Raw genomic sequence first — 13823 nt, forward strand, 5'->3', positions numbered from 1 at the left:
AAGGTAAACACTAGGAAACCACACCTAAACATAATGATGTTAATATGATGAAAAAACAAAGAAAAAGAAAAATCTAAACCAGAGGGGAAAAAGAACCATTACATATAGGGGGAAATGATAAGGGTTAGAAATAATGAAAGACAAAACATAATGGGACAACATCTTTAGAGTGGTGTCCTCCTAGAAATCTATAGTCATCAAAATGTTCTTCAAAAATGAAGACAAAGAATTTCCAAATAGACAAAAGCTGAGATAATTCAACTCCAGCAAAACAGATATATATAACAAATGCCAACAGAAGTTCTCCAAACTAAAGGAAAATTTATCAGATGGAAGCTAGGCCTGCAGGAAAAAAATAAAGAACACCAGAAAGACTAAATATGTAAGTAAACATAAAAGACATTTTTAAGATTATATTTTCTTACATGTATTTTAAATACTGACTAAACCAAAAACTAACACTATATTGAGGAGTTTAGAACACAAAGAGAAGTGATATGCATGACAACAAAGGGTAGGAGGGGTGTAACGTGAACTATAATGATTCATGGTTCTTCCATTGTTCATAAAACAGTATATTTGCAGCTAGCTAGAATGTGTTAAAATACAGATGCATAGTGTGATGTCCACAGCAATAACTAAAAAGAAAAAAGAAAAACAACAACAACAAACAAAGAAAGTATAGTTAAAAAGCAAACAGAAAAAAAAAAAAAAGCAAACAGGGACTTCCCTGGTGGCACAGTGGTAAAGAATCCATCTGCCAATGCAAGGGACACGGGTTTGAGCTCTGGTCCGGGAAGATCCCACATGCCATGGAGCAACTAAGCCCATGCGCCACAACTACTGAGCCCGTGTGCCACAACTACTGAAGCCCGCACACCTAGAGCCCACGCTCCGCAACAAGAGAAGGTAAGAGCATCCACTGCAATGAGAAGCACATGCACCACAACGAAGAGTAGCCCCCACTTGCTGCAACTAGAGAAAGCCCGTGTGCAGCAACGAAGACCCAATGCAGCCAAAAATAAATAAATAAAATAAATAAATTTATTTAAAAATAAAAAAGCAAACAAATCCTAATTGAGGGCTGTATGATAAAATACCTCATCAGTACTCCTCAAAACTGCCAAGGTCATCAAAAACAGAGAAAGTCTGAGAAACCGTCAGATCCAAAAGCAGCCTAAAAAGACATCTTGACTAAATGTAATATGGGACCCTAATGGGATCCTAGAACAGGAAAAGGACATTAGGTAAAATCTAAGGAAATCTTAATAAAATATGGACTTTAGTTCATGATGTATTAATATTGGTTCATTAGTTGTAACAAAGGTACTATTGTAAATGTTAGATGCTAACAACAGGAGAAACTGGGTATGTGGAATATGGAAACTCTCCATATTACCATAACAATTTTTCTGTAATTCTACAACTGTTCTAAAATTTAAATTTTACCTGAAAAAGAAAAGCTCTACTCTCAGGGGAAAAAGTCAAATGGAATACTAAAAACTACCTGATTCACCCAAAAGAAGCCAGAAGAGGAGGAGACAGGATCAAAGAACTGACATGACAGAGAAAATAAACACCAAGACCATACTTTTCAAGTGAGACATGTCAAAAATTACATTAAATGTAAATGGACTAAGCACTCCAATTAAAGAGCAGTGATTGTCAGACTGGTTGTGTGTGGGCACGTGGACACACACACACACACACACACACACACACATACACACACATACAGGCAACAAGATCCAGCTATATGCTATTTACAAGAACACACTTTATATAAAAACTCAGATAGGACCTTTCCTTCACACAGTTCAAAACCCAGTGCAGTGGCTGGCAGATTATGATTTGTGGAGCCTCTGCCTCAGAACCACATGGGAATGTGGTATAGTCAAGGATGCTGGTCTGGCCTCCAAGTTTACGGAAAGAGAAGAATTAATCTGATGGGAAGGGTGGCAGGAGGCCAGAGCTGCTCCCATTAAAAAGAAAGCCCCCCAGCTCTTGTTACCAAGAGAGCAAGCCTGAGGCCCTCACAGCACCTCCTCCCTGGAGCTGGCCTGCACAGGGCTGATGGTCCAGGTCTGTCCAAAGCAATGGGGGCACATTCCTTCTAATCTGCTCCCTCAAATCAACCTCTCCTTCTTAATGCAGCCCTTGAAATAATGGTATCATTGTTCCCAATTTTCAAATAAGGAGACAGTGGCCCAAAAAGGCGAAGGATCAAAATCCCCAAAGATCAGCTAGTTAGTAAGTAGTGGCATTAAGATTTTGATCCTTATCTGCCTAACTCCAAAGCCATAAGCAACAACAAAAGTAAAACACCACCAACATCTAAAAATATATATATAAGGAAAACACAACACCTGGGAAATATTTAGAATGAGTGATTTACAAACATAAATTGAAAGCATGATTAGACTGGTTTATAATCCTTGCTTTGGTTCTTTTAGGAATTGGAGTCATTTTTAAGAGACAGGGGAGGGAAAAGAGAGCCAACATTTTTTGATCATCTACCATGTACCAGATCCACTTCTCATAAAAGTGATATTGCCTTTAATATCTTCAATACCAGGAGACAGATATTGCCATCAACATTTTACAAACAATAAAATTGTATAAAGAAGTTAAACAACACAGCCTGTAAGTGGCACAGTCTGTCTAGTTCTAAACCTGAGTCTGTCTTGTTCTAAAAGCCTGTGTTTTTCTACAAGATCTCATTGCTCTCAGAAATTTTCAAGTGCCAAACAGAATCTCAATGAACTTCCAAATGGCACAGCCACCGTGGTACAAAAGGCATGGTCACTTTGGAAGAGAGTTTGGGGGTTTCTTACAAAACTAAACATACTCTTACCATACAATCTCGCCATCTCACTCCTTGGCATTTACCCAAAGGAGCTGAGAACGTATGACCACACAGAAACCTGCAAATGGATGTTTACAGCAGCCTTATTCATAATTGCCAAAACTTAGAAGCAACTAAGATGTCCTTTAGTAGATAAATGCATAAACTGTGGTCCATCCAGACAATGGAATATTATTCAGTGTTAAAAAGAAACGAGCTATCAAGCCATGAAAAGACATGGAGGAACCTTAAATGCAATTACTAAGTGAAAGAAGCCAATCTAAAAGGGCTACATACTGTACAATTCCTACTGTATGACATTCTGGGAAAGGCAACACTATGGAGACAGCAGAAAGATCAGAAGTTGCCAGGAGGCAGAGGGAAGAGAGGGATTAATAGGCAGAGCAAAGAGGATCTTGGGGGCAGTATAACTATTCTGTATGATACTGTAATTGTGGATATATGTCATTATACATTTGTCCAAACCCGTAGAATGTACAACACCAAGCGTGAACCCAAATATTAACTATGGGCTTCAGGTGATTATGATATATCAACATAGGTTCATCAATTGTAACAAATGTACCACACTGGTGGGGATGTTGAAAATGGGGGAGGCTGTATGTGGAGGGGGAGTGGAGCCAGGTGGTATATAGGAAGTCTCTATATTTTCCTCCCAATTTTGCTATGAACCTAAAAGTAGTTTGGGGGTTTTTTGTTGTTGGTTTTTTTTTCGGCTGTGCCGCATGGCTTGTGGGATCTTAGCTCCCCAACCAGTGATTGAACCCGGACCTCTGACAGTGAAAGCGCCAAGTCCTAACCACTGGACCACCATGCAATTCCCCTAAAACTACTTTTTAAAATAGTTTCTAAATTTAAAAAAATAGATAAGACTGGTAAAATCCAAATAAGGTCTACAGTTTAGTTAATAGTAGTGTCACAAAGTCCATTTCCTACTTTTGACAATATACTATAGCTAAAGATGGTATCACCAAGGGAAGGTGGGTGCTAGGTACACAGGAACTCCGAGGCTTTTTGTGAGTCTAAAATTATTTCAAAATGTTTTTAAATTAAATAAAGCCGCTTTTTATTATTGATGTACAAAGAGACTGGCACAGAATCCACCAGCCCTATGATTGAGAACATTTCTATCAGCAGAGTTATGGGTTCATATGAGCCTAATGGAGAAAACTCCACAAGTGAGTCTGCCTGGTGATCACATTGCTTACAGAACGGCATGCGGCTTGTTTATGTGCAGGAAGCAGAGGGCTGAACAGCTGGGCCAAGGGAACAAGACTGCTCCTGTTTAGAGACTCCCGGCTCAGCACTGGCTCCTCTCGTCCGAGCATCTTCTCTGGCACATCTTTAAGGTCGATTGTGTCAACCCCACCCTAGGGAATGCATGTTATTTAAGAAGCACATATAACACCTCCACTGTTTGTGAACCCTCAGTGGTTTGGTGGGCTTTGCCCAGTGTTTCATAGTCTTTGGATTTTAGGGTGACATGGAAATGCTTTTGGTATGATGTCCACTGTAGGGTTCTTTATAACAGCAAAAATTGGAAACGACTAAACTGCCCAATTATGAGGGGAATGTTAAACTATGATACTCATCCTTATGCAGCCATTAAAAGTAGTTAATAAATGTATTTTCATAAAATGAAAAAAGGCCTATGAAATGAGGATAAAGAAAAAAGGCAATATTTATAATCCCTAAAGTATGTAGGTGCCCCCGTCTGGCCTTTCACTGTGAGGTTATTCTAACTCAGAAGTGAAGTATTCTCAGCAAACCATCTGGCCACTCATCTAAGCCACATTCTCCAGTAGAGCTTCATCACTGATAAAGCTGACATTTTAATCTCCATCAAAAAAAAAATGCTCATTTACAGTGTGACCTCAACCATGTCTAAAAATATATCCAAAAATTCCCCCAAGGAAAAGAACCAAAAAGCATTTCCAAATCTTATTTAGTGAATACATTTTAATTTTATTCTTAAAATAAACACATGAATGACACCATGTAATTTTAAAAGGCAATACAGGAGTTTGCCTTTATTACAGTGTTTCCTGACACAAATTATATATTGAAAATTACACATCCAGATCTGGAAAGGCAAACTGGTTTCCTCTAGCAAGCCAACTGCAATGGATTAGCAGTATTTGCCCAAGATGCTGAAGTCTCATCTCGGATCAGTAAAATAGTGACGCTTGATTTCTTCATAATGTTTGCTCTGGGTAGGAAAAGGGAATGCAGGAGATGCATACTGCATATTTTCTGATATGGATGAAAATTTCTACCACACAGATAGATGTGAAAGGAAGAAAAAAGAGTGAGGGAATGCAGTGGGCAGAAAAATGCCCTCCCCAAAGATGACCATGTCCTAATCCCTGGAACCTTATGTGGCAAAAAGGAATTAAGACTACAGCTAGAATTAAGGTTATTGATCCTCTGACTTTAAGATAAGGACATTGTCCTGGGTTATCCAAGTGGGTGTGCTGTAATCACAGGGTCCGTTCAAACTGGAAGAGGAAAGCAGAAGAGGGGAGTCAGAGGAGGAGAGAGATGACGGATGCTCACCTGGCTTTGAAGACAAGACGAAGGGGCCACGAGCCGAGGAGTGCGGACGGCCTGTAGGAGCCAGAGAAGAGCAAGGAAATGGATTTTCTCTTAGAGCCTCTCCAGAAAGAACACGTCACCTGCGTGTTAGCTCAGTGCGACCTGTGCTGGAATTCTGAACCACAGAACTATCAGACAATAAACTTGTGCTGTTTAAGTTACAAAGCTGGAGTAATTTATCACAACAGTAATGGAAAACTACTACAGGGGTGGACAGAGAGGAAAGGGAAAGGGCAATTACAGTTAGGATGAGGGTGGCTGGCAGGAACCAATTTCATTTTGCCTCATCAGCCCCAGTTAACCTAGAAGCACGACTTACACGCATGTGTACAAGAAGAGCATCCCGATCTGGAGGAAGGGAGAAGCCCAGGGCTGAATTAGTGGTTCTCATTCAGGCTGAATCTCATCCGCAGCTGGGGCACCGCTCAGCAGGGGGACCCCTACATCCACGGAGAGGCCGTGGGAAACCGGCCATGACCCAGGGCCAAGCTTAGTCAGGCTCCCGAGGCCCCAGAGTACAACCATGTGATGGCAGGAAAAAGCTGAGAACCACACGTGAGAGGGACACCTTCAATCAAATCACCCCCAAATGCACTTCTGCACACAAACCAAAGATTCCACAAATCTGAGGAACAAGTCAATGAGGACTTCAGGGCAGAGAGACTGTCTGCTGTGTCTGGTTAGGAAGGGAAGATGCTCCACACGGAAACTGAGGAATGAATGAGAAGTCTAGCTCCGATTCTGAAACAGCGAGGACAGAAATCAACCTCCCTGGGTCTACATTTCTCATCTATAAAGTGAGAGTTGCCCTAACTCTGCATCCTCTAGTCCTACAATTGCACTAGTCTAAGAAAATCCAGAGTCCCCCAGAGAAACACATCTATGAGAGGCGGGATGCGACATTAAGCTCTTAATTTTAATTATGTGCAAAGTATGCAAACATGGAACATCCCAGTTGAGACACTTTGCACTCCTGCTGGGTGACACGTGGGTCTCACCTGAGAAACTCATGTTCGGTGCAGACCCGAAAGCAGCTACAGAAGCGACAGGCACAGCAACCTCAGGTTCCCCAACTGCCCCCTTTCTGCCGTCAGTGAGGGACTGAGAAGATCTGGTAAGAGACGCTCAGACCTAGGGCTCAGAGGCAAAGCCCCAGCTCTCACTCCCTCACCTCCTGGATAGTCAAAGCACATGAGCCCTCATCCCCCCCGAGCCGCCTGGTTTCTTAACTACAAGAGGAGAGATCATGAGGCTTCAAGTCACTTCATCCCAAGGCTGTTCTGAGCATCAGATGAGCTTGTCATCAGGGAGGGTCCTCGTACTTCAGAAGGGGTGACAGACGGCATAGGCTGGCCACTATTATAACGGTGACTGAAGCCCGTGGATATGGGCATCAAGGAAAGATTCGTGGGGGTCACTTAACTTATGTGAGATGCAGGTTGTTCAGCTGTCCAATCCGGGCAATGATATCTACTGTGTGGAGATCAGAGTTGAGGGGGGTGAAGCTCCTGGCACAGTGCAGGGACACAGTAGATGCTCAATAAATATAAATGCGCCTCTGAGTGTGGTGGCCCAGGGTCCTTCCACGTTCTGCCTACCGCCCTCTGGGACTTAGCAGTGGACACGATTTCAACAAACATCTCAGAGCATCGTGTTCCCACCTTCACATGCACGGGCCAGCAGCAAGAGCATCGATTTTAAGGGTCCAGTTGCTGAGGGTTGAGCAGAATTTATTATTAAACAAATTCACTGGACCAGGGTTCTTGCTGTCAATAACTGCACCATAAGCAGTGGCCAAGGGGATATTACCATCTACATGAAAGAGACATCAACTGGAGGTATTAAAAGAATAAGGAAAGCCACGGTCTCCCGAGCCCCTGTTACACGCTAGCACCGTGGCGGGCACATGACCGCCATTTCCAGCTCTTACAAGCGCCTGCCAACCTGGCATCATCACACCTGCCGTATCAGGGGTTCACCTGAGACAATCCAGGATCTGACAGCACACACCTGTCCTTAAAGCACATACTCTTTGCTCTAAATCACTCCATTTTTTTACGGTGAGAGGGTGCCTTTCTCTAGTCTGCGTCCTCTTACACTCTGTTCCTGGACTTGGTCCCCAAAGTACAGAGAAGCGCTACACTTGCAGAAGGAGAGGGCATGCAGTCAGCCGAGCCACGCCCCAGACTCCACGTGCACTGGCTGAGCAGGCCCAGAAGGGAAGGGGACGCTCCAAAACAATGAAAGGAGGTTCCCTCCGTCTTTATTTTGAAGAGCAGTGCGCTTCCGACTTGAATACCCGCTCCAGCGCCGAGCCCACTTACCTTGAAGGAGGCGTGCTGCTCCATGTGCCGCAGCAGCTGTGGCTTCTGGGCTGCTGTGTAGTCACACACCGTGCACTTGAACTGCTTCCCTGAAAAGAAGGGAGAAGAAGGTGAGCACCGTCAGGCTCGCAGCCCCTGCGTGTGAGTGGAGCGTGCATGAAGGCACGAAGAGGCCCCGTGCCGTCGGGGGTGTCCAGAACGTCAGGGGAACTGGCAAGGAAGTGCACAGCCGCAAGGCAGTATGCTCCGTCTAGCCCAGGGGAGGCTGGGGGGCCCGACGCCAGGGGCCTCAGTGTCTCCCTAGGAGTGTGGACGCCATCCCGAGAGCCAACAGCACCTGCAGAATGCCCTTCAGCAAGAGAAGAGATCTGTGTTTTGGAACTCGTAGGAGTGTAAAAGGCAGATTTCAGGAGATGCTAGAGAGAAAACGACAGAGAAGTGTGAAACGTGGGTCTTTTGAGAGGATTAATGTTTCAGCAATTTATAAACATTCAGTAATGTGATAAACAAGCCCACATGTTAAATCAATGGATATATGGGGCAGGCTACATTTTTTACCCCTGAGGAGCAAAAATAAAACCTCAACTTGCAATAATACAAACGTGCAACCAAATAAAAATATGGCCCACTTCTCACAGCTGCGATGCTCACCACGCAGCTTCTAATGGCTCTAAGCCTCCGGAGGCAGCAATGACCACAGTCACTGCACGTGGTGCCACAGAAACACTGGCTCCCTCTGGGAACCTCTCACACCTTTCCTTCCCAGACGAGCTGGGTGAAAAAGCTGTCCACCTCTGCAGCCTCCATGCTCCTTTTCTATCCACTCCTGAGCCCACCCCAAAACTGGCAGGTGACACCAGCTTGCCCCAAAACCTGTCTCGCCAAGGTAACCAGGGACCTCCATGACGCCAAGCCAATGGCAGACTTCAGTCCTTATTTGACAGGACTCTACCGCACGTGGCTCTGCTAACACCGCGCTTGGGAAACCCTCTGCTCCACTGACGCCACGCCACTATTGCCTCTCCGTGCCTCTCTATTCGTTCTGTGTATCCCGGAAACACTCTCTCCCATCTACAGCTTTTTCACACTGAGGTCCCAGACTGCTCCAGCCCACACACCCGCTCTTCTTCTTCTACAGGCATCCTTGCATGTAAACCTTTGAGGTCAAAATCTACACCTTCTACGCATACTTTTACACCTTCTACCCTTCCCTCAACTTGAGATTTGAGTTTTCAACTGTCTGCTGGACTACTGCTTAGCTGTCCCAAATGTCCTAATTTGGACTCTTTGCCTCACCCATCACATGGGTTCCACCTCCAGCATTCCTAGTTTATCACCCACCTGATCGCCTAAGTCAGAGACCCAGTAGCCTTCCTCAACATCTCCATGACCCCAACTTCACTCACCTTATTTTTTAAGCACCTGATTTCAACTCCCAGTATTTTTCTATTTCTCTCTGTTTCTAAAACCTCCACACTGGTTAAGGCCCTCCTCATTTCTTTCCTGGACAACGCAAAAGCCATTGCTCAAATGAATTGGTTTCCTTTCTTTCAGGCAACCCTCCCATCCATCTATCACCCACCCACTGCCCCCGCCTCCATCCATCATCCATCCATCCTGATGCCCCATCCTCCATCCTTGATCTAACACACAAACTCGTCCACAGCCCTTGCTGCACAGCCCACCAATGACTCCAAATACAGATCAGAGTTGAAGTTCCAAAGCATGGCATGGAAGGCACCCAAAATCAAAGTAACTCTCCCCCCGGTCCCTCTCTCTGACTTCCTGTTTTGCCTTTGCAGTCCAAGAGCCCTGAGCCTCTGCTAACATCTTCCATTCCTGGCATGTGGGCATTCTTCACTTTAACTCAAAACTCCAGTTGAACAACATCTCTGGTACAAGCGGGCTAAGAGCCAGCCCCCTGACGCTCCCACACACACTCTGTCCATGCCCTGGCCCTGCAGCATGGTCATGACCTGCCATTGGCCTCCCATCGGCAGGAACCATGTCTTAAGTCATCTTGGCACTCCTAGTGCCTGAGCGCCTGGCACACACTGAACATATTCTGTGCATTCTACTAAACTGAGCTGGGCAAGAAGCAAAAAGGAAACTTTGTACATCTTACTTGACCAATGCTCTCAATAGCAGCAGCAAAAGGGAAACAATAATATAAACATGTTATTACTGCAATTGTACCTATCATTCCAGGCGAAGGACCCCCAAACTCTAGATTCCACTAATTCTGCAAGTCCAAAGTATGAGGAACACTTTTTCATGTGTAAGGCAGAAAAGTCATAATTAGAGCGCAGTTAACACCTTCCCTTGAACACAGTACCATCTTTTTCAAACAGAAGGGCTATGCATGGCTACACATCTCCTGTATAAACTCGGACACCCATACTTCTCCACTGGTGTGTGACTCGCCTAAATACATCATGACTGTGCCAGGCAGCCTGAGCAGAATGGTATCTAGGTTCCCCACTGGCACCATGCGGGGAGGAAAGCTGATATCCACGTTGATAAATATTTTCACTCACTACCAATACACTTGGATCAAAGAGTAGGAGATTAAGCTAAAAATGATTAGTGCCTGAAATGAATAAATGGCATCACCTCGTTTGAGGTCCACAGTCAACCTTTTATGAATATACTCCCAGGGCTCGCCAGAGACAAGGAAAGAAGGCAGCTCTTAAAAGCCATCCCTTATGAAGCGTCAGAGTGCAGGCAATAAATATTACAAATGTTTTCAGCGACCAATGACGCCCCCCCACCGAACAGGCTGGGAGAGCTCTTGACATAATCTTTTGCTGCCTAATTAAAATAATGCAATAGAGATGCATGACTAATCATAAAAATGTAATGATTTGAGACTATCAGACTGTTTTCTATCAAGATACTCCTGAGAATCACAGGGAGGATTGTCTAGAAAACGCAGTATTTACCCGAGGTTAGAGTGACCTCAAAGGGCTGGTAGGTGCACAGCAAATGGCTGTATTGGATGTGAGTCATAGAGCAGCCCAGGAAAAGAAGGGAATGATGACAAAGAAAAAATGAGGTGGACGTTTTAAAAAACTTAATTCATTTTGCACACAATGTGCCCGGCTAGCTCTACGTAGCGAGCTGCTGGCCGTCAGCAGCTGTGCCAGGACATGGCGTGTCTGATCTCCTCGCGCTGCCCAGAACCTGCGGAGGCAAGGCAGGGCACCCCTCTTATGGATGAGAGACTAGGAACACGAAGCTGAGCAACTTGCCAGGTTGTGAAGCAGTCGGTGGCAGAGCCTGGATTTGGACCCCAAAGCTCTGACTCGGCTCTGTAAGAATCCTCTTGGCTAAGAAGGACATGGCATGATTTCCCCAAAGGGAACAAAGAATTTCCAACAGCAAAAGGGGCACATAGGAACCACACACATAAAGCCTGGTTCCGCAGGGTGGCGGCCCCGGGAAGCACCAGTGTGGCAGCGGAGGGGTGCTCTCCTGCAGCCCCAGCCAGCTCACCTGTGAGGCCCAGGGTTCATTCCTCCCTGCTGCTCAGTGTGTCCCCACTAGAAAAATGGGGAGGCAACCTCCGCCTGCCGCCAGGATGGGCTCAGACTCTGGGCGGCAAGCACCCGAAAAGGGGTCCCCTGAGAGAAGAGGCTGAGGGTGTGTGCAGGTGACCCAGCAGCGGACTCTGCTCTGCCACGGCCACTGGGGCAGCACTCCTCAAATCCTAGTGTTTTGACCTCCCTGACACTCTCAGGGACAATCCAAGGATAGGTCCAGTTAAGCCAGCCTGAGATAATATTCCTTAAAATAGAAAGAATACAAACAGAGAAAGGAAAATGATAACGTGTAAGTAACATAATATCAAAGAGTTCACAGAAGGCTTTCCGCACCCTGCCCCCAGCAACTGCTCTGGCCTTGTCTCCACCCACAGCAAGCCGTGACCACCTGGCAATGGCTGATGGGACCCTCCCCGTTACCTCCTGTGCTCAGCCGTGACCCTCGCCCCCCTCTCTCCACCCCAGGGGCATAGCACACTCACGCCACCTCCGGGCCTTTGCTCTTGCTGCTCTGGGGCCTGGGGTGCCCTTCCTTCCATGCTCTGCTGGCTGGTTTCTCTTCCATGACCATCCCCATCTTCCTTCACTGATTCATTTGTGACATCCCTCATCTTGTAACATTTTCATATTGAAACTGAACCGTTTCACGTTCATATTTTCATATCTCAATTTTCTCAATATTTAAGATATTTCTTCATATCTCAACTGTAATATACCCCCTATTTTATTGATTTATCTTGTTTCTCGTTCAGCTTCATGACAGTGGGGTGTTTCGTTTCTGCTCTGGTTGTTGTTCATACTACCCGCTGCTGTATCCGAAGTGCCTAATTCCAAGTGGCTCACCAATTCATCGCTGGTTGGTCCACCTGGCACCCTCGGTGGGCTGGAGGTACTTTGGGGACAGGGACAGTAGACTTCTCATTCCACATCCTTGTGCCCGGCAGCGAGAGCATGCCAGCTATGAGGCTAGCAGCAAGTCACAGGGCCGTCCCAGCAGGATGTCTGCTCAGCCATGTGCCCTCTCCCTCCCCACAGCCACCACCATCACACAGGGCACCACCAGAGCCTTGTATATGGCCCTGCCCACCATCCCTGCCCTCCCAGCCACAGGTGATGGGACCACTGTGGACCAGTGACCCAAGCTGAGCCAGGAATCTGAACTGTCGGGATCTGAAGCATGTAACTCAGAAGCTATTGGTCATTATATTTTCAATCTGTGGATGAAATAAGAACACAAACCAGTCTGCAAAGGGAGACGGAGACACAACGTCAGAACAAGGAGGCAGAGATAAGCAAAGGTGAGTGACGAAGACATCCACTCAGCAAGCACTCCCTGAGGGGCCACTGTGTGCGGGGACCAGGCCGGACCCCTGAGCACAGCAGCGGGCAGACAGCGGAGCCCTTGCCCTCATGGAGCTCACAGCCTATAAGGACAAGAAGCAAATAAATCACTACAAATCACAATGGGCTATGGGGGAAACGGACGGGGCCGTGGAGGGTGAGGAGGCCGGGACAGGGTGTGGCCACGGGGCTGAGGCAGCAGGGAAGGCCTCTGTGGTCAAGTGAAGGTGGGAGGTCGACGGGGTCCAGCCACAGTTAGAGGAGGTGAGGACAGTCCTGTGAAGAAGCAACGGAAAACGCAAGGATCGCTGTCTCTGTAGGATATAATAAACGTCCCTTTTCTGTTTCAGTGACCTCAAATGAGTTTCTGACAATGCCAAGCAAGAGTCCCAGCAAATACAGCTGTTGAATGAATCAGTGGGTGCATGAATATAAAACGCCAAGACCCCTCAAGGCAAAGACATAAAAAAGGACATGAACAAACAATGCACTCAAGAGAGGATTAAATCCGACTTAATTAATCAAAAGAAGTCCAATGACAGCAAACACTTGCACACAGCGCTATGAACCCATCAATGTTACAAATTCCTCATGCACGTTACTCATGTAATCCAGCTAATCCTCTAATTCACCTGATCCATTTCATGATTATCAAATCCCTAAAAAGTATAATAAAATGGTAAGGTCTGATATCCATTAAACTAAGAAACTGAACTTGTTTAATATCATGCAAAAATGAAAGAGTTCAGTGAGAACACTGTCATGTTTCTGGTACAATTTTTTTGAAAAGTAAGCTGGCCGTGCAATGCGTGATTCAAACCACCAAAACGAAAGAGCCACCCTGCTCCTGGAAATATGTCCTAAGGAATTAATTCTTGCATTAATTAATTAATGCAAGAAAGCATTCCCTGCAACATAAGCTGTAATAATGGGAGGAAAAAAGAAAACGATACATTGCCCCAAAATAAGAGAATGGTTACGTAACTCATGGATCACCACCTTAATGGAACATTATACACCTCTTAAATGTATTATTCATGGACTCTACAGCAACAAAAACTAATAGTAATTTTAACGCCAAAAGAATGATATTTATTCTTTAATCACAACTATGTAATCATTCCATCTGAACAGGAATAAAGGTCGAAAAAAATT

General features: G+C 45.5%; 1 protein-coding gene across 2 annotated transcripts in view; it reads right to left on the reverse strand.

The window, feature by feature from the left end:
* Window positions 1-13823, reverse strand: part of ZFAT (zinc finger and AT-hook domain containing) — a 187791-nt gene that overhangs the window by 70665 nt on the left and 103303 nt on the right. The window contains exons 11-12 of one of the 2 annotated variants that reach the window (XM_033419751.2): window positions 7786-7874; window positions 5423-5473 (exon numbers count right to left, since the gene is read on the reverse strand). In XM_033419751.2, the coding sequence (XP_033275642.1) occupies window positions 5423-5473; window positions 7786-7874 (140 nt within the window). The remainder of the gene's footprint in view (window positions 1-5422; window positions 5474-7785; window positions 7875-13823) is intronic. The other variant, XM_004265302.4, reaches the window with a different exon arrangement.

Source organism: Orcinus orca, chromosome 17 (assembly GCF_937001465.1).
Source record: "Orcinus orca chromosome 17, mOrcOrc1.1, whole genome shotgun sequence".
In the NCBI taxonomy this organism is placed as follows: domain Eukaryota; kingdom Metazoa; phylum Chordata; class Mammalia; order Artiodactyla; family Delphinidae; genus Orcinus; species Orcinus orca.